Source organism: Salvelinus alpinus, chromosome 36 (genome assembly GCF_045679555.1).
Source record: "Salvelinus alpinus chromosome 36, SLU_Salpinus.1, whole genome shotgun sequence".
NCBI classification, from domain to species: domain Eukaryota; kingdom Metazoa; phylum Chordata; class Actinopteri; order Salmoniformes; family Salmonidae; genus Salvelinus; species Salvelinus alpinus.
The window spans coordinates 7,504,301-7,530,106 of NC_092121.1; the positions used below are offsets into that span (position 1 = coordinate 7,504,301).

The 25,806-nt window shown below is 47.3% G+C and overlaps 1 protein-coding gene across 2 annotated transcripts in view; it reads right to left on the bottom strand.

The window, feature by feature from the left end:
* Nucleotides 1–25,806, bottom strand: part of LOC139564757 (zinc finger protein 385C-like) — a 196,710-nt gene that overhangs the window by 70,444 nt on the left and 100,460 nt on the right. The window contains exon 1 of one of the 2 annotated variants that reach the window (XM_071384548.1): nucleotides 3,900–4,262. The exons of the other annotated variant lie outside the window; for it this stretch is intronic. Coding sequence (XP_071240649.1) covers nucleotides 3,900–3,909 — 10 coding nt within the window. The 5' untranslated portion in view covers nucleotides 3,910–4,262. Of the gene's footprint in view, nucleotides 1–3,899; nucleotides 4,263–25,806 lie in introns of those variants that run through there. 2 annotated transcript variants of the gene reach the window in all.

Genomic DNA, 25,806 nt, shown 5'->3' on the forward strand with positions numbered 1-25,806 from the left:
AGATCCCGCTGTCCCCCACCAAACTGTGTCTGAAAAGTGCCTGTGTTTTTATGCACCACAATCTGATGGGTGGGGTGATTTCAGTTTATGACTTGACCGATGCTAGAGGGTGAGGGTCTAGGTGAGAACAGAACAGTAAAATAGACCTCCTAAATACTCCACCATACATCTCCTTGGCAGCTTTGTGATCCACATGCATCTGTCTTGCCTGTAGGCCTGCCAGGAAGGCATTACGAACAGGAAGAAAGATCTGGAGAAATGCTAATGGAAACCATTTGCACGACTCATCAGCGCGTTTTACCGAAGCCATTTTAAGAGCTAGCTCTGGGATTTGTAAGCACCCCGCAATCTCAGTTAAAGACAGATCCATCATCCCTGGAGGGGGCCCTGTGTGTGTGTGTGTGTCTCTTGCTCTCTGTCTCTCTCTCTCTCTCTAAGTTTGAAAGATGTGCTCCATGCCTGATATATGCAGAGACAGGGTTGATGTCATATAGGACACATACAGTGGGGAGAACAAGTATTTGATACACTGCCGATTTTGCCGATTTTCCTACTTACAAAGCATGTAGAGGTCTGTAATTTCTATCATAGGTACACTTCAACTGTGAGAGACGGAATCTAAAACAAAAATCCCGAAAATCACATTGTATGATTTTTAAGTAATTAATTCGCATTTTATTGCATGACATAAGTATTTGATACATCAGAAAAGCAGAACTTAATATTTGGTACAGAATCCTTTGTTTGCAATTACAGAGATCATACGTTTCCTGTAGTTCTTGACCAGGTTTGCACACACTGCAGCAGGGATTTTGGCCCACTCCTCCATACAGACCTTCTCCAGATCCTTCAGGTTTCGGGGCTGTCGCTGGGCAATACGGACTTTCAGCTCCCTCCAAAGATTTTCTATTGGGTTCAGGTCTGGAGACTGGCTAGGCCACTCCAGGACCTTGAGATACTTCTTACGGAGCCACTCCTTAGTTGCCCTGGCTGTGTGTTTCGGGTCGTTGTCATGCTGGAAGACCCAGCCACGACCCATCATCAATGCTCTTACTGAGGGAAGGAGGTTGTTGGCTAAGATCTCGCAATACATGGCCCCATCCATCCTCCCCTCAATACGGTGCAGTCGTCCTGTCCCCTTTGCAGAAAAGCATCCCCAAAGAATGATGTTTCCACCTCCATGCTTCACGGTTGGGATGGTGTTCTTGGGGTTGTACTCATCCTTCTTCTTCCTCCAAACACGGCGAGTGGAGTTTAGACCAAAAAGCTCTATTTTTGAATCATCAGACCACATGACCTTCTCCCATTCCTCCTCTGGATCATCCAGATGGTCATTGGCAAACTTCAGACGGGCCTGGACATGCGCCTGCTTGAGCAGGGGGACCTTGTGTGCGCTGCAGGATTTTAATCCATGACGGCGTAGTGTGTTACTAATGGTTTTCTTTGAGACTGTGGTCCCAGCTCTCTTCAGGTCATTGACCAGGTCCTGCCGTGTAGTTCTGGGCTGATCCCTCACCTTCCTCATGATCATTGATGCCCCACGAGGTGAGATCTTGCATGGAGCCCCAGACCGAGGGTGATTGACCATCATCTTGAACTTCTTCTATTTTCTTCTATTTTCTAATAATTGCCCCAACAGTTGTTGCCTTCTCACCAAGCTGCTTGCCTATTGTCCTGTAGCCCATCCCAGCCTTGTGCAGGTCTACAATTTTATCCCTGATGTCCTTACACAGCTCTCTGGTCTTGGCCATTGTGGAGAGGTTGGAGTCTGTTTGATTGAGTGTGTGGACAGGTGTCTTTTATACAGGTAACGAGTTCAAACAGGTGCAGTTAATACAGGTAATGAGTGGAGAACAGGAGGGCTTCTTAAAGAAAAACTAACAGGTCTGTGAGAGCCGGAATTCTTACTGGTTGGTAGGTGATCAAATACTTATGTCATGCAATAAAATGCAAATTAATTACTTAAAAATCATACAATGTGATTTTCTGGATTTTTGTTTTAGATTCCGTCTCTCACAGTTGAAGTGTACCTATGATAAAAATTACAGACCTCTACATGCTTTGTAAGTAGGAAAACCTGCAAAATCGGCAGTGTATCAAATACTTGTTCTCCCCACTGTACATCCCAGTAGTGACTCTGGCAGGGCAGTAAAATGGCAGCAGAGCAGTGTTAGGTTAGTGTAGTCTCGGCCATGCAGTACGTCTGTCTGTCTTCTCTCTCACACCCCTCTCAACCACACTACCAATACACAGACGGCCTCGACGTTGTCATGGGTTGCAGGATCATGTTTAGAGCCAACGGCAAAGTCCTCCATTTTAGAGTGGACTGATAGGGTCATAAATCTTGTTTCAGTTTCTCAGAGGCAACTGTGATGAGATCCAGAGGAGAGCAGTAAGACAACCAGTCAATGTTGCTGCAATGTTCCTGTAACCTTGGCCTATAACAAAAATAAATAAAAAGTACTGGTAGAAAATAGGCCTATACTATATAAGTTATCTATTGCATATTCTAATCATATTGTCATCCTTATCTCCTTGGCTCCTATGTATAGAGGGCAGGTGGCTCCTATGTAGAGGGCAGGCCATGGCTGATCTATAATAGGATTTAGTGATTTTGCTTAACGGTGTGATATAACCCATAAGGCAAATTGACCAGTGTGTGTTGATCAATGAATTCCTGCCTATTGAGTAGCCTCTTTGTCTTTCTCAAAGTAAAAAAACTCAAATACTATGCAGACAATCGATAGATATGTACTAAATCTATAACTTAAATTACAAAACGTAAGATGACCACGAATTATTATTGACAATATAAACGAAATTGATTAACCTATTGCAATAGCCTATACCACAGAACGTCTATCTATGAAGCGACTGTGAACCGTGAGTCGTCGAGACCCCCCCCCCCCCCCCCCCCCCGTTATCATTGTAGAAGCAGAATCCCGGAGAGGACCGTGTTTTAATAAGGCAATCATTCACGTTCAGATTTCGTTTCTAAGGTCTAACATGAATAATGACGTTATTAGAGTTAACCAACAAGGAGCCGCGTGGTTTTTCAAATGCAATAGCGGAGCGCTTTCTGTAAATATTTGATTCAAGCTTTCACAGGTATGCGACCGATAGCCTACGCACCCGGCAAGTTGAGGAGAGATCAACTCAAGCTCAACATCAAAACAGCAGATAAATGAATATTTGTTGAATATAAAGTTTGGCATACACTGGATTCGTCCTTGAAGATATATCACATGAGAAATGTTCAAATATGAATATCTCATAATTCCAAAAAGGGGATTCATTCTGCGGTAGCCTAAGATTTTGTCCCAAAAATGACCGGTAGCCTACCTTCGATAGCATGTAATATCTTAAAGAAAACTCACATTTGAACTGTTAATAGAAGGAATAAATATTATGCAGGCTTAACGTCACTGACGACCCACAACTCCGAACTTGAAGGTGATTTTACGGGATCATTGTGCGTAATCTTCGGGTCGCTGCGGTATCCTACACTTCCAATGGTCTGGCAAGACAAATATTCCACTTGTGCATTTCAGAAGAATAAACAAACAAATAAATGCCATAGGCTAGTTACCACCCAACACTGCACATTAATAATCTGCGTCTGAATTTGACTGTCCCTCATTCATATTTGAGAATTCAACTGCGCACGGGTCTTCCCGCTAGCGCGTACATCTTACAAAGCTATATTTCTATAAAACGTTGTCATATTTTATATAAAATGCACATATGTTTAAAAGGGCTAAACCGACCAGTGCTTGAGTCATGTGTTCTAGGCGCCCGACCGTGGGCTACACGTCTCCAGAAATGAAAGAACGGACAGCGGACCCTCGAAGCCACATCAGCGCGGTTTCTGAATAAAAGGTAAAAAACTCGAGACTTACCGATCAGCATCGTGCGTCCAGGACCGAACAGACTTCGCTCCAGCTCGGTGTTTCACAGCGCGTAAATATTACGCGGTATCCCCAGAAAAGAAGTGCATGCAACGACGCACAAGTATCATATGCTCCGCTCCGGGAGTTTAAACAAACACAACTAAAAGAAGCGCCTGCTATATATTCTGCCCTATTTCGCAGTCTCTGTCGCTCTCTCTTTGCAATCCTTTTCTACCTCGGGGACAAATCCCAACAGATCCCATCTACTACAACTCAGAAGAATGATGCACATGCTCCTCAATTAAAACCCATATTGATCTGCTGCTCTGCGTGGCCCGAAGGAGGCGAGGGAAGTGGAATGGAGAGAGGGGGGGTTGCTTGCACCCCCCCCCCCCCCCTCTCTCGCTCTCTATTTCTTGCTCAGCTGGACGACGTTAAACCTGAGCGGACAGCGCAGATGGGAAAATAAGCTGGTGTTATTTTAACAGTTCTCATAGCGCATATTGTCTCTTAGATAACGGTTCCGTGATAACGGCTTTGTGAAACGGCTACAATAGTAATGTCACTCTCCCTGATGGGGGGAGGAGCCAGGTCAAGGTGATAATTGATATGCATCAATCACACATTTACAGCCACACCAGACAGCCCATTGAGTGGCTAAACGGTGAAAAATACAATAAGGGAGCACTAGTTGGAATAGGTTGACTACTCCACCCCTGTGTAGTCCAAAGGTCACCCTAATGGAATTTGAGTATTGTCACCCAGCAGCATAGTGACAAGGCCCTGCTTGGTTACAGAGAAAAATAGGGAGATAGAGAGAGAAGGAGAGAGGAAGAGAAAGAGAGAGAGAGCACGAGAGAAAGAGAGTGAGAAAGAGAGATAGCGAGAGAGTGAGAAAGAGAGAAGAGAGAGAGAGATGGACACACACACACACACACACACACACACACACACACACACACACACACACACACACACACACACACACACACACACACACACACACAGAGATAAGTGAGGAGTGATTCTGCTGCCAGCCAGCCAGCAGCAGCTAGAATAAAAGTAGACTGACTGACTGTACAAAGAGAGAGAGGCAGCAGAGGACTTTTAAAGCTATTAAAGATACGCTTTGAGGGAAACTGGCTGCTCTGTGAGTATGTGTGTGTGTGTGTGTGTGTGTGTGTGTGTGTGTGTGTGTGTGTGTGCGTGTGTGTGGGAGAGAGAGGGTGTGTGTGTAAGGGGGGTATTTCTGTGAGGTTTTAGAAGGGGTGAATGATATGCAATGTGTATGGGTGCTTGTATAAAAAAGAGCATGCAGCAGTGTGTGTGTAATGTGTGTACGTGTTGGTCATTGTAGCAGCGTGTGTGTAATGTGTGTATGTGTATGTCATTGTAGCAGTGTGTGTGTAATGTGTGTACGTGTTGGTCATTGTAGCAGCGTGTGTGTAATGTGTGTATGTGTATGTCATTGTAGCAGTGTGTGTGTAATGTGTGTACGTGTTGGTCATTGTAGCAGCGTGTGTGTAATGTGTGTATGTGTATGTCATTGTAGCAGTGTGTGTGTAATGTGTGTACGTGTTGGTCATTGTAGCAGCGTGTGTGTAATGTGTGTATGTGTATGTCATTGTAGCAGTGTGTGTGTAATGTGTGTACGTGTTGGTCATTGTAGCAGCGTGTGTGTAATGTGTGTATGTGTATGTCATTGTAGCAGTGTGTGTGTAATGTGTGTATGTGTATGTCATTGTAGCAGCGTGTGTGTAATGTGTGTATGTGTATGTCATTGTAGCAGTATGTGTGTAATGTGTGTATGTGTATGTCATTGTAGCAGTGTGTGTGTAATGTGTGTACGTGTATGTCATTGTAGCAGCGTGTGTGTAATGTGTGTACGTGTATGTCATTGTAGCAGCGTGTGTGTAATGTGTGTATGTGTATGTCATTGCAGCAGCGTGTGTGTAATGTGTGTATGTCATTGCAGCTGTGAGTGTTCCTGATCTGAGTGACAGTTGCTCATATTCATCCGTCGCTTCTCTCTCTCCTTTGTGTCTTTCGTCTTTTGCCTTAGCGCAATGTTGTGGAGCCTGCTAGCGCTGAGTGTGTGTCTCTCTGTGTGTTCAACTGTACATGGACTGAGTTTGTGTGTTTGTGTGTGACAGAGTGAGCTAGAAACCATGTGTCTGTGTGTTTGTGCGGTGTGAGTGTGAGTGTGTTTAACTTCATGTGTGTGTGTGTGTGTGTGTGTGTGTGTGTGTGTGTGTGTGTGTGTGTGTGTGTGTGTGTGTGTGTGTGTGTGTGTGTGTGTGTGTTCCTCTAAAGGCAGGAGAGGAGAGCAGGCTGAAGAGCCTTGGTGTAGTGCTAAGCTCTACTGGAGCCTGGCCAAAGCACATCTCCCAGAGTGCTATCAGGAACTTAATTACACCATTCAATCGCTCCCTTGCTTTCCCTCTACCTCTTCCTCCATCTCTCCCTCTCTCTGCTCTGCTCACCTCCTTCCTTCCATCCTTCCTCATTCTGCTCTCTCTCCCCCCCAATCAGTGTCTCCATCTAATCTCTGACTTCCCTCTCTCTACCTCCATCTTGTTGCTCTTCCCCCTCTTTTTTTATACCTCCCTCTGTCCTCTTGTGTGGTGTGAGGCGGGCAGGCAGACTGGGGGTGAGTTGAAGAAGATGTTATTGGTGTGAACTGAGAGAGGGTGATGGTGAAGTGTGCTCAGAGCAGATAGACTATACGGGATACACACAGAACGTCAGAAGCCACAGGAGGAGTTTGGAATCAAGTGCATTTCCTCCACCGACTCCGGTGCTAGAGAAGAGTCTCCTCCGTCCCTCGGCTGCTCAGTAGAGGTTCCAGGGACGAGCACGGCTAGCCAAGGTGTCCTTGAGTGTAGTGTACAAACCACAGTAGCCATGGACCCCCAGTTCTCATGGCAGACTGTGGGTATGGAGGGCAGCTGTACCCGCCGACTAGCCCTGCCAACCACACGCCAACCACTGTGCCAACCATATAGCCCACACAGGCATGAGAGAGCCAGAGCTAATGAGAGAGGCTGGCTCTCCACTTTAGATTCACCAGCCATGACACAGCCCAATGCCCTTCAGCATGAGATAGAGAGCACTATGAAACAGGACTGCTAGTGAGATCAGTGTCTTCGCAGAGGAGAGCTGTTCAGTCAGAATGTGAGTCAAGGCATATCCACTACTCTACACAAGCACCCAGAACCAGGCGTCAGATTGTATGAGACCAACCCCTAGACGCAACATCATCAACATCCACAGCAAGCCTCACCCGGGACAGAGTTGAGTTAGTCTAACCCAGGCTCGATGAAACTCCACAGGGCATAATGGCTCTCTGCGACGCCTAGAGACGTCACCATGGTGGAGTTGGGTTTGGGCTCCTCTTGACGTTGATGGGCAAATGAGTTCAACCGCGATTGTTTGATATCGGAGGGGGAGTATAGTAGTGATGGTGATGGTGTTGATAATAATGCGGCTATATGGGTGCAGCGCGGTGCCCGGCGGAGCCAGGTATCTATGGTGATGAGGATTGGGCCCTGGAGAGAGGAGAAGGTCAAGCTGTCACATTCCACTCCAGTGAAATTACATCCTCTGTGGCCCTCCGCTCCGCTGCCGGGCCGCTGATAACTGGCCTTGGAGTGTGTGTGCGTGAGTGAGTGTGTGTGTAGGGTAGAGCAGCACACACGGGACCAGGGACGAGGAGGAGGACAGTCGCGAGCGGGCACAGTCGCGGGCGGGCATTCATTAACATGCAGGATCTGTATGGTGGCATGCTGTCAGAGACAGAGTGGTGTAGTGGGCAGAAGTGGCGGGGGTGGCGGAAGAGGTGGGGACAATGGGACTGTGTGACAGGGAGGGCGGGAGACACGAGGCGGGAGGGGGAAGATGTCTGGAATATTGAGAAATGTGTCACCTGGGAGATGAGAGCTCTGACATGCATTGAGATAGATAGTAATTCTCTATGACATTTGAACAAGCTTTTACATGACTAATGACTGGAGTCCTTTTTTTTACCGTGTCAGCCTAATACAACTAGCTATCAGAGAGAAGAATGCAAGCACACTGTTGTATTTGGATGAAGACATAGTCAAATCCAGAAACTTCTAAAGGGTGAAATCCATTTCTATCCATTAGCTACATATGCACAGCTATACACATCAACAAGCTGCCCAAACTGCTACAAACACACATACTGTTAACTGGCAAACACAAACACAGTCTGTTGAGCGAGTCTTTATGTGAAGTTCCTCTTCTGTCTCTCTCCAGCATGTGGACAGCGGTGATCAATACATGTCTAGGTGTGACTGTCTTTTAATGTTCCCCTTTACTGTCCAATCAGTCCCAGGCGGGGGGCAGGGAGAAATCACACTGCTGGTTCGATTGGTGTGTGTGTTTTAAACTGCCACAAATTGTTACTTCTCTGTACCGATGGGTGTGTGTGTTCCTCGTATTCTCTTTGGTTACGTACTGTTGTGTATCACCAACCCTATTCTACTACAGTATGTGCTGGATATGTTTTCATTGGGAATATCATTGGACATTACCCAGTGGATATGAAATGTACTACACACCATCACACTGTAGAAGCATAGAACTTACATGATACTCAGTTTACTTGAAACTATACAGTAAGTTTTATTCTCACTTTTGACAACTGATAGGGGATGACTGACAGGTGGAACAACACCAGTATGATTTATTAAAGCTACCTCCTTCTCCCCCTCTTCTTCCTCTTCTCTTCCAAGCAACTAGCGTCAATTAGGGGCAGGTCTGCCAGCTCTGCCAACCTGCAGTGGAGTGTTCCCGCCCAGGTGATGACTGACAGCCAATGGAGATGAAAGCATGACGAGAAGCGGCTAGCTCTCGCTCTCTCCTCTTTTTTTCCTCTCTCGCCATCTCTCTCTCTCTCTCTCTCTCTCTCTCTCTCTCTCTCTCTCTCTCTCTCTCTCTCTCTCTCTCTCTCTCTCTCTCTCTCTATCTCTCTCTCTATCTCTCTATCTCTCTCTCTCTCTCTCTCTCGCTCTCTCTCTCGCTCTCTCTGTCTCTCTCTCTATCTCTCTCTCTATCTCTCTCTCTCTCTCTCTCTCTCTCTCTCTGTCTCTCTCTCTCTCTCTCTCTCGGTCTCTCTCTCTCGGTCTCTCTCTCTATCTCTATCTCTATCTCTCTCTCTATCTCTCTCTCTCTGTCTCTCTCTCTGTCTCTCTCTCTCTCTCTCTCTCTCTCTCTCTCTCTCTCTCTCTCTCTCTCTCTCTCTCTCTCTCTCTCTCTCTCTCTCTCTCTCTCTCTCTCTCTCTCTCTCTCTCTCTCTCTCTCTCTCTCTCTCTCTCTCTCTCTCTCTCTCTCTCTTTCTCTCGCCGCCTCTCTCTCTGTTTCTCGCTCTCTCTGTCTCTCTATCTCTCTCTCTCTCTCTCTCTCTCTCTCTCTCTCTCTCTCTCTCTCTCTCTCTCTCTCTCTCTCTCTCTCTCTCTCTCTCTCTCTGTCTCTCTCTCTATCTGTCTCTCTCTCTCTGTCAAACAAACAAATGAATAGGAGAGTACAGAACACCCTCAGAGCGGAACGGACTGACTGGTTTGACTGATGGACGGACAGAGAGAGGGAGGGTCCGGGAGCGAGGGAGATTGCTCTAGGGCAGGCTGACAGAGGGGAGAAGGAAGGTGCTGGCTAAGGGTTGGTAGGATGCCGATGGAAGAGTCTGAAAAGGTGTTTTGGAGGTGACCAGAGGGTTACATTGTGAACTTGAGGCCACCGTGGAGCTGTGCTGGGCATGTGAAAGGGTTCAAATGGGAAGGAGAGGAGGCACATCTAAGAGGAGAAATCTCCTGCACCTGAGCCCTATGATGACCAGTGGGTTGGAGGCACCAGGTGCCCAGAGGCACATCAACAGCATCTGCTATCAGATTACTGTTCCTTAGGCCCACTGATTATCATTATAATTACTGTATGGGAATAGCAATGATTGTGGCTTTGGAACAAATACCACCACTAAAACGAATACAAGTAGTACAGCTGCTACTAAGAATGGCAACACTGATAGAAGAGCATACTAGTTAGTTGTGACTCCCAGTGGAAACAACAGTAAAGCTCCTGAGACTGGAGCAGAGTAGTGGGCCAGGAGGCCAGTTCAGATGAGTCGCAGTCTAGAAGAGTCACAGAGAGGAAGAGAGGAAGCTGTCAACACAGTATGACGGAGGAAAGAGGGAGAGGAAGAGAGGGAGGATAGGGAGGGGCGGGGAGGGAGAGGGCGATGCTGTACTCTGACACCTGTACCCGACACCCAACAGGGGAGGGGACTCCTCAGATGTACTGTTTAGCATGTATTTCACACTCAGTCACACACACAGAAAGACAGACACAGGGAGAGAGGGAGAGAGATGGATTCTCCAACATCAATAAAACTTCTGTGTGTATGTTTCATCCTTGGAGCTGGGTTCAGACAGATGAGGAAGAGGGGGAGGGACGAGGAAGAAGAGGAGGAAGATACAGATCTAGGATCTTAATTGGATCATTCTTTTGTTGCTGATAATTTCCCTGCACGGCAGGAAAGGCTTCTTACGTTCGTAATTTCCACTTTAAAATGTAACACTGGATTTGCCTAAACAAAAAAACATAAACATATGGGCGAACCCCTACAAAAACTGTCCATGAATTATATAATCCACGTAACAATTCAAATTTCCTGTTGCTGCAGGATTATTTTCCTGTCGTAGCAAACTGGCTCAAATTAAGATCCTACATCTGTAGGGTGAAGGGGAGTGCCACAGATCAGACACGTGAGGTAGTCTACAGATTACTCTTCCTCTCCCATGAGGATGAGATGGATAAGGAGGAGAGACAGAGGGAGGATCTCTAACAATATTACCATTCACAGTACCATCCTCTCAACCTAGACTGATTATCAATAAAGACTCCCCTTTATGTGCCCTACCTCTCACCTCTAGTCTCTCATCCTCATCTCTCCTCGGTTATCCCTCCATCCATCCATCCATCTCTCTCTCTCTCTCTCTGTCACGACTTCCACTGAAGTCGGTCCCTCTCCTTGTTCGGGCGGCGTTCGGCGGTCGACGTCCCCGGCTTTCTAGCCACCACCGATCGATCCACTTTTCATTTTCCATTTGTTCTGTCTTTGTCTTATCACACCTGGCTTCACTCACCAATCACTTGTTTATTATTTAACCCTCTGTTCCCCATGTTGAATTTGTGAGTGAATGTTATTTTGTTACGTGGATTATTGTCAGGCGTTGCACATTTGTTTTAGACCGTGTTTTTGGCACTTGTATGTGTTATGTGCTGTCATTTGGTAACCGGTATTAAAGTACGCCTGTTTATATTACTCCGCTCTCCTGCACTTGACTTCGCCTCCCATATACACGCATTACACTCTCTCTCTCTGTTGCTCTGTACATCTGTCCTGCTGCCTCTCACCATGGTCCCTCTCTCCCTGGGTTAGTAGAGGAATGAATTATACAAACTGCACCCAGACTTCTGTTACGAATAGGACTTCATTGTGGCTTGCATATGTTTAATACCATGGCTAGACACCAGTCAATACTGTCTCTGTGCAGTGGCCTGCTTTCACTATTTTGAACTGTGGTTTAGCAGATGAATCGTGCAGAGTTGGTCTAGCAGGATGGTGTAGAGTTTGAAGATATGGTTCTTGGTATGCTATAGCAAGGCATGCACATACTAACTAAATGTACATTATGTAGCCAAGCAATGACCTTCCAAGTCCTCAGTCACTCTCATTAAAACGTAAAAATAAACACAACTATTTTCCTTGGTTCCCGTCCTTAGATCTGTTAAGTTCATTTATGCCTCGAATAGAAGCGCAACCATTAAAGTGCCATAAGGATGTTGTTTTATATGTGTTTGGGAGTAGAGTTGTGTTCTCGTTACTGTAAAACGAATGGGAAGGAAAGGAAGAGAGGGACATCTCAGTGTTAAAGCAGTGTATGTGTCTACAGAGCACGCACACACACACACACACACACACACACACACACACACACACACACACACACACACACACACACACACACACACACACACACACACACACACACACACACACACACACACACACACACACACACACACACACACACACACACACTTTCTATGGGTGGAAAAACATACCAGTAAAAACAGATTTATATCAACAGGCCAAAGTGTTCCTGCGTGACACCACACCTGGGTTCAAATACTATTCAAAATCATTTCAAATACTTTATCTGGGATTGATTGAGCTACCCTCGCTTAATGGACCAATATAATGGTCTGAAAACTGTAAACCAAGCCCATCTGCACTCCAGGCAGGCTAGAGCAAACGCTATAAGTATTTGAAAAATGTCAAATAGTATTTGAACCCGGGTCTGCATGACACTAATGGAGCCATGTGTCTGAACAGAGAAAGAAAGGAGGGGGAATGACAGACGAAAGACGGGGGAAAAAGAGAAAAAGCAGTAAACGGAGAGGGTAAGGGAGAAAGTGTATCAATTCATGTGAAGAAGAGAAAGAGAGTGAGGGATATCGAAAGTGAAAGGAGAAAGGGGTAGAGTATGCCAGAAAGTATGCATTGAGGACGGAGCCAGTGGAAACATTGGAGTTTCTCTCTGGTCTGGAAATGTGACAGTCTCTGACACACCTGAAGGTAAGCCTGGAAAATCTGTAAAACAAAGGGTCTATAAACGTGAGAGAGTGTGAGGTCAGCCCTGGAAAAACCCACCACACACACGGACACACACATACCTCCTCCCACAGAGGCCCTGTAACACACCTCACCACTAACCTTTAACCCCTAACCTCTGACCAGCAGCTCTGAAGGAGGGCCGTCAGCAGGAGATGCAGCCTACGCTATTTGGAATCTGTCTCTAGACTAGTCTGGAGACTAGAGCTGTGTGTGTGTGTGTGTGTGTGTGTGTGTGTGTGTGTGTGTGGCTCTGTTAAGAGTGGTAGTAGTGTGGAACAGTAGAACAATGGCACGGCTACAGGGATCTGGTGCCAGGCATGCTGGGATACATTTCACTGCCACTCAGCCAGAGCAAATATATCAGCAGCTGTGGCGTGTGTTTCGTTCTCTCTGTCTCTATGTCTTGTCAGTGTGTGTGTGTGTGTGTGTGTGTGTGTGTGTGTGTGTGTGTGTGTGTGTGTGTGTCATTGCCGTGCCAGGCAGGGCCATGGTTTCCGCCTCTGTAATCGTGAGGGCACACCGCCTCACTGGCTCCCTTCTCCTCCCTCCCTCTCTCTCCCCCTCTGACCACAGCGGGTCACATGGGTGCTTTGGGCGGCTTCACAGCGCATCATTTCCTGTGGCTGGCTGTCGGCGGTGATCAAGGCGGCGTGGGCACCTAATGCTGACGAGCTGAGACAGCTTCCTCCCCTCTGACTGGGGGGCAATCTGCCTGGCCCAAACACACACAAACACACACACACACATACATACATAGCAACAGTGTGAGAAACAACGCATAAACAACCCGTGCGTGTGTGCATGCATGCGTGTGTGTGTCTGTAACTGTTTGTGCATGCGTGAGAGTGTGTCCGTATCTGTATGCATGAGTAATATCTTTGAAAAACGATGCTTTTATAAAAAGCACGACTGTGTTTTAGCAAGTGAAAGAAAGTGTTTTCCGCCAAAAATGCATTTGTAATGCATGTCCTGTATTGCCTGGAATCATTGGTGGGACTTATGCAGTCTGTGCGTCTATCTGTCTGTAGACTACAGCATACTCTGTCTGTCTGTCTGCATAATCTTCCTCTCTATCTATCCGTCCGTCTGTCTCTATTTCTGTCTGTCTGTATGTTCCTGTGTGTCTGTAGTAGGAGGTTGTTGGTATTCTATAGCAAGGCATGCACATACTAACTAAATATACATTAAGAAGCCAAGTAATGACCTTCAAATAGTCCTCAGTCACTCTCATTATAGGTCACACAGTGTGACTACGTCTCACTTCATCTCTCCCTGTAGGCTCTGGTGGTAAGGAGATGTGGAAACAGAGAAAGGAACAGAGATGACGAGAGAGATATGGAGAAGGAGAGAGAGATCTAGAGAGGGAGAAGGAGAGAGAGATATGGAGAAGGAGAAGGACAGAGAGATGTAGAGAGGGAGAAGGAGAGAGAGATATAGAGAAGGAGAAGGAAAGAGATATAGAGAGGGAGAAGGAGAGAGATATGGAGAAGGAGAAGGACAGAGAGATGTAGAGAGGGAGAAGGAGAGAGAGATATAGAGAAGGAGAAGGAAAGAGATATAGAGAGGGAGAAGGAGAGAGAGATATAGAGAAGGAGAAGGAAAGAGATATAGAGAGGGAGAAGGAGAGAGATATGGAGAAGGAGAAGGACAGAGAGATGTAGAGGGAGAAGGAGAGAGAGATATAGAGAAGGAGAAGGAGAGAGCGATATCGAGAAGGAGGAGAGAGATATAGAGAGGGAGGAGAGAGAGATTTGGAGAAGGAGGAGCGAGATATAGAGAGGGAGAAGGTGAGAGAGAGTTAGAAGGAGAAGGAGAGAGATATAGAGAGGGAGAAAGAGAGAGAGATTTGGAGGAGAGAGAGATATAGAGAGGGAGAAGGAGGGAGAGATATAGAGAAGGAGAAGGAGAGAGAGATATGGAGAAGGAGAGAGAGATATAGAGAAGGAGAGAAAGATACGGAGAAGGAGAAGGAGAGAGATATGGAAAGGGAGAAGGAGAGAGAGCTATGGAATGGGACAGAGAGAGGGACAGAAAGAGTGGAATTTTGCTGCAGTTATATAGCCTGTAGCCTGGGCACAGCCTGTAACATCTTACACCTGCATACCATCTGTGTGAGTGTGTGTCAGTGCGTGGAGACTTGGACTAACCTAGACTGTAGGTCTGATTCTGAGCAGAGAGACAGATGCGGTCATATCATAACACGTCTGTTAAAAGGAGAGGGCCAGTGTCAGGACGAGGAGGAGAGAGACGAAGATCGGGAATAAAACACATCTGACAGAGAAAGGAAAATGGTGAGAAGAGAGATGGTCAAATTTGACAGAAGAAGGACAAGACCCAGGAGAGAGAATGCCAGACAGACAGACAGGCTGGGTAAAATGGAGGGGATGGACTGACAGACAGACAATCAATGTGATTGAGAGAACATAGAGAGTAAGAGGAAGATTGGTGAGGGAGAGAAAGAGAGACAGACTACGGACGGAGGGAGGGAGGGAAACAGCATATTTTTGTTCAAGTAACCAAACTGTGTGCTTGAATGCTCTGCTCTACGCTGCCCTCTCAACACTCTCTTCCCCTTGACTGGAGAAATCTGGGGCTCTAGAATGTCAAGCACCCTTGATCAGCGAAAGAACACGCTTCCTCTCCTGTTAAATCAAACGAAATCAGGTCAAATGACACACCAGTGTGCTTCTCTCTCTGTGTATCTGTGTGTTTGTAGTATACATCTCTCTCTCTCTCTCGGTGTTATGTTCTGAAGGCTTGTATATGTGTTTTCTCAGTGTTTGTGTGTGTATGGGGTTTTATGTGTGTGTGTGTGTGTGTGTGTGTGTGTGTGTGTGTGTGTGTGTGTGTGTGTGTGTGTGTACAGTATATACCTTTATGTATGCATACAGTGTGTTTGTGTGTGTTTGTGTTGATATGTATGTGTTCCCTACAGTATATGTGTGTGTTGAGGAAGCCCCCCCCCCACAGTCAGGCCTGTCTGAGATTGGGAGGATGGGGGGTGGAGAAGAGATGAATCACTAGAAGCTCCACTTCTATCCTCCAGCTAGTTCCTCAGCGTACTGTACCCAGTCACTTCTGATACATGTTCTGCTCGTCCAATCACAGCACCGCTGCACTGCATGAGGACAGACAGGCACACTGTCAGCCATTTTAACAGCTTCGCACCGGCAGCCCTGGTGATGGGGAGAGAAACAGGGAATAGGAAAGGAGATTTTTCCTTTGAACTAACTGGAATGACTTCACGGGGATGCACATGTCAGATCAGCAGAACGGGGGCGGGATTGAGGAGGAAGGGAGGGGGGGAAGAGGGAGTGATTGAGGAGGAGGGGGGTGGGGGGTGGGGGGGGGCGTTTTTGAAGTGTGTCATGACTACCAAGAAGACAATAACTGTGTCGTTTTAACAGCTAGTGGACCTTCCAGTGGTTGTGGTTACATAAGGAGAGCTTGGGGAGGGAATAGGTGATCTCCTGTCTGTTTAATGTACTGTTCTCCCCACTCTTACACTGTACCGACTGTGGTCTGACTGCCGTGTGTTAAATGTACGATGCAGTGATTGATTGAGAGTCGTTTTCCTAAAGTCTAGCCTCGTATTATCAACACATATCACACACACACACAGTGGAGCCAAACTGATCCGAGGGTCGGGAGATGGAGGAATGTCACAGGAGCATGGCTGCTTTTGAAAGCCTTTTTCCTTGGGAAGTCCGGAGGGGAAAGGGGATCTAGGGGGAAGTGGATGAGGCTTGGGAACGTTTTGCCATGCTCCTGAGAGATTCCCACTGGGCGGATGGATCGGGAACATACAAGCGCTGTTTAACCCCATATCCCACCTAGCCAAGGTGATTATGGATGTGTGAGTGTGTGTGTGTGTCTGTGTGTGTGTGAGACACATACCTCCCTCTGTCATATGTGAAAGTAAGGAAACAAGATGGAGGACACAGATATAATAGTAATGACATGACCTTGAACTGAATACTTACAAGTTCCATAATGACAGAACGAAGAAGAAAGGGGACACAGAAAGCAGGAGAGTCAAGCTGTGTACTGTCGATATCAACTGATAGCCTCTCTCTCTCTCACTGTGTCTGGTGCTCTGATAGGGTATGGGCTGTGGGATATAATTACCACACACGCACACACACAGACACACACACCATCCTAATCCAACCTAACTCCAGCGGGCCTATGGGGGGCTGGTCTAAGCCCTTTATCAGGCCCAACAGATGCTGTTGACAGAACAATAAGCAGACCAATATGGCTGGCAGGTCATGAGGAGCAGGACTCACCAGATCACAGCAGAGCAGAAACACAGAGAGAGACAGATCACTGTCTAGTCAGGTAGCACTGGACACTACTTTGGATATCCATACTGGTCATCCATACTGGGTCTACTAGCCACCACACTGGTCATCCATAATGGGTCTACTAGCCCCCACACTGGATATCCATACTGGGTCTACTAGCCACCACACTGGTCATCCATAATGGGTCTACTAGCCCCCACACTGGATATCCATACTGGGTCTACTATACTGTCCATACTGTCAACACTGCTAGCTAGCCAGCTAGCCACCGAATAGCAGCACTGTAGAAACGATTACATTACAACGGAACGACTTGATTCGTGTAGTGTTAGTTAGCTAGCTACATAGTTGTCTTTGCTATCTTTGTATCTAATATAATTGTGTAGTTTTGAGTAATTATCGGTTAGCTAGCCAGCTATTTTCGTCCGCCGCGCTGCCGTTCTCCTACCTGGTCAACACTGCTAGCTAACACTGCTAGCTAGCCAACTTCTACCGAATAGCAGCACTGTAGAAACTTACATTACAACGGAACGACTTGATTAGCGTAGTGTTAGCTAGCTACATAGTTGTCTTTGCTGTCCTTGTATCCAAGATAATTGTGTAGTTTAGAGAAATTTTGAGAAATTGTCGAGGTTACCTAGCCTGTTAGAGGTTACCTAGCCAGCTACACTTTCAAACAAAGTCAACAACGCAGCCACTGCTAGCCAGCCTACTTCACCAGCCAGCAGTACTATATCATTTTAGTCAATAAGATTATATATTTTTTAATTATTTTTTATTTTATTTTATTTTTTGCAACGTAAGCTTAACTTTCTGAACATTCGAGACGTGTAGTCCACTTGTCATTCTAATCTCCTTTGCATTAGCGTAGCCTCTTCTGTAGCCTGTCAACTATGTGTCTGTCTATCCCTCTTCTCTCCTCTCTGCACAGACCATACAAACGCTTCACACCGCGTGGCCGCCGCTACTCTAACCTGGTGGTCCCAGCGCGCACGACCCACGTGGAGTTCCAGGTCTCCGGCAGCCTCTGGAACTGCCGATCTGCGGCCAACAAGGCAGAGTTCATCTCAGCCTATGCGTCCCTCCAGTCCCTCGACTTCTTGGCACTGACGGAAACATGGATTACCACTGATAACACTGCTACTCCTACTGCTCTCTCCTCGTCTGCCCACGTGTTCTCGCACACCCCGAGAGCTTCTGGTCAGCGGGGTGGTGGCACTGGGATCCTCATCTCTCCCAAGTGGACATTCTCTCTTTCTCCCCTGACCCATCTGTCTATCGCCTCCTTTGAATTCCATGCTGTCACAGTTACCAGCCCTTTCAAGCTTAACATCCTTATCATTTATCGCCCTCCAGGTTCCCTTGGAGAGTTCATCAATGAGCTTGACGCCCTGATAAGTTCCTTTCCTGAGGATGGCTCACCTCTCACAGTTCTGGGTGACTTTAACCTCCCCACGTCTACCTTTGACTCATTCCTCTCTGCCTCCTTCTTTCCACTCCTCTCCTCTTTTGACCTCACCCTCTCACCTTCCCCCCCTACTCACAAGGCAGGCAATACGCTTGACCTCATCTTTACTAGATGCTGTTCTTCCACTAATCTCATTGCAACTCCCCTCCAAGTCTCCGACCACTACCTTGTATCCTTTTCCCTCTCGCTCTCATCCAACACTTCCCACACTGCCCCTACTCGGATGGTATCGCGCCGTCCCAACCTTCGCTCTCTCTCCCCCGCTACTCTCTCCTCTTCCATCCTATCATCTCTTCCCTCTGCTCAAACCTTCTCCAACCTATCTCCTGATTCTGCCTCCTCAACCCTCCTCTCCTCCCTTTCTGCATCCTTTGACTCTCTATGTCCCCTATCCTCCAGGCCGGCTCGGTCCTCCCCTCCTGCTCCGTGGCTCGACGACTCACTGCGAGCTCACAGATCAGGGCTCCGGGCAGCCGAGCGGAAATGGAGGAAAACTCGCCTCCCTGCGGACCTGGCATCCTTTCACTCCCTCCTCTCTACATTCTCCTCTTCTGTCTCTGCTGCTAAAGCCACTTTCTACCACTCTAAATTCCAAGCATCTGCCTCTAACCCTAGGAAGCTCTTTGCCACCTTCTCCTCCCTCCTGAATCCTCCTCCCCCTCCTCCCCCCTCCTCCCTCTCTGCGGATGACTTCGTCAACCATTTTGGAAAGAAGGTCGACGACATCCGATCCTCGTTTGCTAAGTCAAACGACACCGCTGGTTCTGCTCACACTGCCCTACCCTGTGCTTTGACCTCTTTCTCCCCTCTCTCTCCAGATGAAATCTCACGTCTTGTGACGGCCGGCCGCCCAACAACCTGCCCGCTTGACCCTATCCCCTCCTCTCTTCTCCAGACCATTTCCGGAGACCTTCTCCCTTACCTCACCTCGCTCATCAACTCATCCTTGACCGCTGGCTACGTCCCTTCCGTCTTCAAGAGAGCGAGAGTTGCACCCCTTCTGAAAAAACCTACACTCGATCCCTCCGATGTCAACAACTACAGACCAGTATCCCTTCTTTCTTTTCTCTCCAAAACTCTTGAACGTGCCGTCCTTGGCCAGCTCTCCTGCTATCTCTCTCAGAATGACCTTCTTGATCCAAATCAGTCAGGTTTCAAGACTAGTCATTCAACTGAGACTGCTCTTCTCTGTGTCACGGAGGCGCTCCGCACTGCTAAAGCTAACTCTCTCTCCTCTGCTCTCATCCTTCTAGACCTATCGGCTGCCTTTGATACTGTGAACCATCAGATCCTCCTCTCCACCCTCTCCGAGCTGGGCATCTCCGGCGCGGCCCACGCTTGGATTGCGTCCTACCTGACAGGTCGCTCCTACCAGGTGGCGTGGCGAGAATCTGTCTCCGCACCACGCGCTCTCACCACTGGTGTCCCCCAGGGCTCTGTTCTAGGCCCTCTCCTATTCTCGCTATACACCAAGTCACTTGGCTCTGTCATATCCTCACATGGTCTCTCCTATCATTGCTATGCAGACGACACACAATTCATCTTCTCCTTTCCCCCCTCTGATAACCAGGTGGCGAATCGCATCTCTGCATGTCTGGCAGACATATCAGTGTGGATGACGGATCACCACCTCAAGCTGAACCTCGGCAAGACGGAGCTGCTCTTCCTCCCGGGGAAGGACTGCCCGTTCCATGATCTCGCCATCACGGTTGACAACTCCATTGTGTCCTCCTCCCAGAGTGCTAAGAACCTTGGCGTGATCCTGGACAACACCCTGTCGTTCTCAACTCACATCAAGGCGGTGACCCGTTCCTGTAGGTTCATGCTCTACAACATTCGCAGAGTACGACCCTGCCTCACACAGGAAGCGGCGCAGGTCCTAATCCAGGCACTTGTCATCTCCCGTCTGGATTACTGCAACTCGCTGTTGGCTGGGCTCCCTGCCTGTGCTATTAAACCCCTACAACTCATCCAGAACGCCGCAGCCCGTTTGGTGTTCAACCTTCCCAAGTTCTCTCACGTCACCCCGCTCCTCCGCTCTCTCCACTGGCTTCCAGTTGAAGCTCGCATCCGCTACAAGACCATGGTGCTTGCCTACGGAGCTGTGAGGGGAACGGCACCTCCGTACCTTCAGGCTCTGATCAGGCCCTACACCCAAACAAGGGCACTGCGTTCATCCACCTCTGGCCTGCTCGCCTCCCTACCTCTGAGGAAGTACAGTTCCCGCTCAGCCCAGTCAAAACTGTTCGCTGCTCTGGCACCTCAATGGTGGAACAAACTCCATCACGACGCCAGGTCAGCGGAGTCAATCACCACCTTCCGGAGACACCTGAAACCCCACCTCTTTAAGGAATACCTAGGATAGGATAAAGTAATCCTTCTAACCCCCCCCTCCCCCTTAAAATAGTTAGATGCGCTATTGTAAAGTGGTTGTTCCACTGGATATCATAAGGTGAATGCACCAATTTGTAAGTCGCTCTGGATAAGAGCGTCTGCTAAATGACTTAAATGTAAATGTAAATGTACTAGCCACCACACTGGGTGTCCATACTGGGTATCCATACTGGGTCTACTAGCCACCACACACACACACACACACACACACACACACACACACACACACACACACACACACACACACACACACACACACACACACACACACACACACACACACACACACACACACACACACACACACGCTGTATCCGGTCTATGTAACAGTGATAACAGAAGCCAAAGGGAACAGGACGTGCCTCCACACTGAGTAGAAGTGAGAGAGAAAGAGAAGAGAAACATGATGATGACGATGGTTATTATGATTGTGGCGTTAACCATGGCGATGGCGCTGTGTATGACGATGATAAGATATTTTCTCCGTCTCTCTGGAAGCTGTCCCAGTTCTAACTAAATCCCATTAAAAAGGGTTTTCATCTCACTGCTCTTCATTAACGACATAAAGAGTGTGACTCACCCCAGAGAGAGGCAGCAACAGACAGGATTAGGAACGACTAACTCATCTAAACGCTCCGCTCTCAAAACCAAGCAGGCTTTTTAATAAGGAACCCACTTAAACAGGCCATGTTGGATTAGCCAAATCCCGCCTTCCTGCGAAATATGATGATGAGGAGGGAGGAAGGTCATTTAGTGTGCTGTACCAATAAGCTTGTTTCATCCAGCTGTATGTGTGTGTATCTTTGTGTCGGGGTGGTATGTGTGTGTATCTTTGTGTAGGGGTGGTATGTGTGTGTATCTTTGTGTAGGGGTGGTATGTGTGTATCTTTGTGTAGGGGTGGTATGTGTGTATCTTTGTGTAGGGGTGGTATGTGTGTGTATCTTTGTGTCGGGGTGGTATGTGTGTGTATCTTTGTGTAGGGGTGGTATGTGTGTGTATCTTTGTGTAGGGGTGGTATGTGTGTATCTTTGTGTAGGGGTGGTATGTGTGTATCTTTGTGTAGGGGTGGTATGTGTGTATCTTTGTGTAGGGGTGGTATGTGTGTATCTTTGTGTAGGGGTGGTATGTGTGTGTATCTTTGTGTAGGGGTGGTATGTGTGTGTATCTTTGTGTAGGGGTGGTATGTGTGTGTATCTTTGTGTCGGGGTGGTATGTGTGTGTATCTTTGTGTAGGGGTGGTATGTGTGTGTATCTTTGTGTAGGGGTGGTATGTGTGTGTCTCTTTGTGTAGGGGTGGTATGTGTGTGTATCTTTGTGTAGGGGTGGTATGTGTGTATCTTTGTGTAGGGGTGGTATGTGTGTATCTTTGTGTAGGGGTGGTATGTGTGTGTATCTTTGTGTCGGGGTGGTATGTGTGTGTATCTTTGTGTAGGGGTGGTATGTGTGTGTATCTTTGTGTAGGGGTGGTATGTGTGTATCTTTGTGTAGGGGTGGTATGTGTGTATCTTTGTGTAGGGGTGGTATGTGTGTATCTTTGTGTAGGGGTGGTATGTGTGTATCTTTGTGTAGGGGTGGTATGTGTGTGTATCTTTGTGTATGGGTGGTATGTGTGTATCTTTGTGTAGGGGTGGTATGTGTGTATCTTTGTGTAGGGGTGGTATGTGTGTATCTTTGTGTAGGGGTGGTATGTGTGTGTATCTTTGTGTAGGGGTGGTATGTGTGTATCTTTGTGTAGGGGTGGTATGTGTGTGTATCTTTGTGTAGGGGTGGTATGTGTGTGTATCTTTGTGTAGGGGTGGTATGTGTGTATCTTTGTGTAGGGGTGGTATGTGTGTATCTTTGTGTAGGGGTGGTATGTGTGTATCTTTGTGTAGGGGTGGTATGTGTGTGTATCTTTGTGTAGGGGTGGTATGTGTGTGTATCTTTGTGTAGGGGTGGTATGTGTGTGTATCTTTGTGTAGGGGTGGTATGTGTGTATCTTTGTGTAGGGGTGGTATGTGTGTGTATCTTTGTGTAGGGGTGGTATGTGTGTGTATCTTTGTGTAGGGGTGGTATGTGTGTGTATCTTTGTGTAGGGGTGGTATGTGTGTGTATCTTTGTGTAGGGGTGGTATGTGTGTATCTTTGTGTAGGGGTGGTATGTGTGTGTATCTTTGTGTAGGGGTGGTGTGTGTGTGTATCTTTGTGTAGGGGTGGTATGTGTGTGTATCTTTGTGTAGGGGTGGTATGTGTGTATCTTTGTGTAGGGGTGGTATGTGTGTATCTTTGTGTAGGGGTGGTATGTGTGTGTATCTTTGTGTAGGGGTGGTATGTGTGTGTATCTTTGTGTAGGGGTGGTATGTGTGTGTATCTTTGTGTAGGGGTGGTATGTGTGTATCTTTGTGTAGGGGTGGTATGTGTGTGTATCTTTGTGTAGGGGTGGTATGTGTGTGTATCTTTGTGTAGGGGTGGTATGTGTGTGTATCTTTGTGTAGGGGTGGTATGTGTGTGTATCTTTGTGTAGGGGTGGTATGTGTGTATCTTTGTGTAGGGGTGGTATGTGTGTGTATCTTTGTGTAGGGGTGGTATGTGTGTGTATCTTTGTGTAGGGGTGGTATGTGTGTGTATCTTTGTGTAGGGGTGGTATGTGTGTATCTTTGTGTAGGGGTGGTATGTGTGTATCTTTGTGTAGGGGTGGTATGTGTGTGTATCTTTGTGTAGGGGTGGTATGTGTGTGTATCTTTGTGTAGGGGTGGTATGTGTGTGTATCTTTGTGTAGGGGTGGTATGTGTGTGTATCTTTGTGTAGGGGTGGTATGTGTGTGTATCTTTGTGTAGGGGTGGTATGTGTGTGTATCTTTGTGTAGGGGTGGTATGTGTGTGTATCTTTGTGTAGGGGTGGTATGTGTGTGTATCTTTGTGTAGGGGTGGTATGTGTGTGTATCTTTGTGTAGGGGTGGTATGTGTGTGTATCTTTGTGTAGGGGTGGTATGTGTGTGTATCTTTGTGTAGGGGTGGTATGTGTGTATCTTTGTGTAGGGGTGGTATGTGTGTGTATCTTTGTGTAGGGGTGGTATGTGTGTGTATCTTTGTGTAGGGGTGGTATGTGTGTGTATCTTTGTGTAGGGGTGGTATGTGTGTGTATCTTTGTGTCGGGGTGGTATGTGTGTGTGTATCTTTGTGTAGGGGTGGTATGTGTGTATCTTTGTGTAGGGGTGGTATGTGTCAGGGCTCTTTTCCTGCCAGGCCTGACTTGTGTGGATCCCCACGAGCGAAAGATGGAGAGAACGAGCGAGATGAAGAGAGAGAGAGAGCAAAGAAAAGTGAGAGATGGAAGGGAGGAGCGAGGAGAGGGTGAGAGAAACATGAAGGATGGAGAGGGAGAGAAAATTGAGAGAAGAAGAGAGGAAGAGGTTGAGGAAGAGTCTGCGGCCTCCTGTCTGTGGGTCTGTATGATTCGTTGCGACGGGTCAGAGGCTTTCACGCGCCTTTATGAATGCTTATTTTGCTGCCCTAATCTTTAGCGCTCGCCTGAATGAGAAAGCTGATTAAAACCCAATTATACGCTACAGATTTGGCCTCTAGTAAAGCCTTGGCTGATTGGACACGCTCAGAGTTTGGACTCAGGCCTGGGTGCATGGCATGCCTTGGGTCCCAGTGAACCATGTGTAAGCCCCAAATGGCACCCTATTCCCTATATAGTGCACTACTTTCGACCAGAACCCTATGGGCCCTGTTCAAAAGTAGTGGCCTAAATAGGGAATAGGGTGTCATTTGGGATGCAACCCATGTGTTTCTGTGGTTGAGGACACAATGTCTTGACATCCACTGTACTGTGTGAGGAGGTGTGTGTGTGTTGGGGTGTGTGTTTGTGTGCATATGTGTGTGTGTGTGTGTGTGTGTGTGTGTGTGTGTGTGTGTGTGTGTGTGTGTGTGTGTGTGTGTGTGTGTGTGTGTGTGTGTGTGTGTGTGTGTGTGTGTGTGTGTGTGTGTGTGTGTGTGTGTGTGTGTGTGTGTGTGTGTGTGTATAACGGCTGTTGTAGGGACGCAAAAAGAAACCAGACTGTGTTCAGATTTGCGTTGCGACTGTGTGTGTTGAAATTCAAATAGAACAGAATAGAACACTTGAATCCACTGAAAGCTTTAGTTACTGTACTAGAGGAAGGAGACAGCTTGGTATAGTATGACTTATATCTTCGTCATTATATCTCTCTTCAATGTCCTTTTATCCACGTCAGACTTTGATGCAATTGTATAGGTTTGACAATATTCACCTCCCTATGAAGTCCTACGGTATGTGATTGGTGTGTTTCTCTATCCTGACAGACAGTAGTGTGTGTGTGTGTGTGTGTGTGTGTGTGTGTGTGTGTGTGTGTGTGTGTGTGTGTGTGTGTGTGTGTGTGTGTGTGTGTGTGTGTGTGTGTGTGTGTGTGTGTGTGTGTGTGTGTGTGTGTGTGTGTGTGTGTGTGGTGTGTCGGTCAGTCTCTTCCAGTCAGTAGGGGGTTATTATCTCATATAAATTCACTGGGGAGGTAGAGGAAGACAGAGGCAGGAAGTGGTGGCTGGTGTCACTTTGAATCAGAGGACAGGCTCATAATGACTAGCAATTAATGGAACAACATCAAACACATCAAACACATGTGTCCATGTGTTTGATACCGTTCCATTTACTGCATTCCGTTCATTAATATGAGAGAGGAGAGGAGTGGAGTGGAGTGGAGTGGAGAGGAGTGGATAGGAGAGAGGAGAAGAGAAGAGAAGAGAAGAGAAGAGAAGAGAAGAGAAGAGAAGAGAAGAGAGGAGAGGAGAGGAGAGGAGAGGAGAGAAGAGAAGAGAAGAGAAGAGAAGAGAAGAGAAGAGAAGAGAAGAGAAGAGAAGAGAAGAGAAGAGAAGAGGAGAGGAGAGGAGAAGAGATGAAAGGTGAGGTGAGGAGAAAAGAGAAGAGGAGAGGAGAGAAGAGAAGAGAAGAGAAGAGAGGAGAAGAGAGGAGAGGAGAGGAGAAGAGGAGAGGAGAAGAGAGGTGAGGAGAGATGAGGAGAGGAGAAGAGGAGAAGAGAGGTTAGGAGAGCTG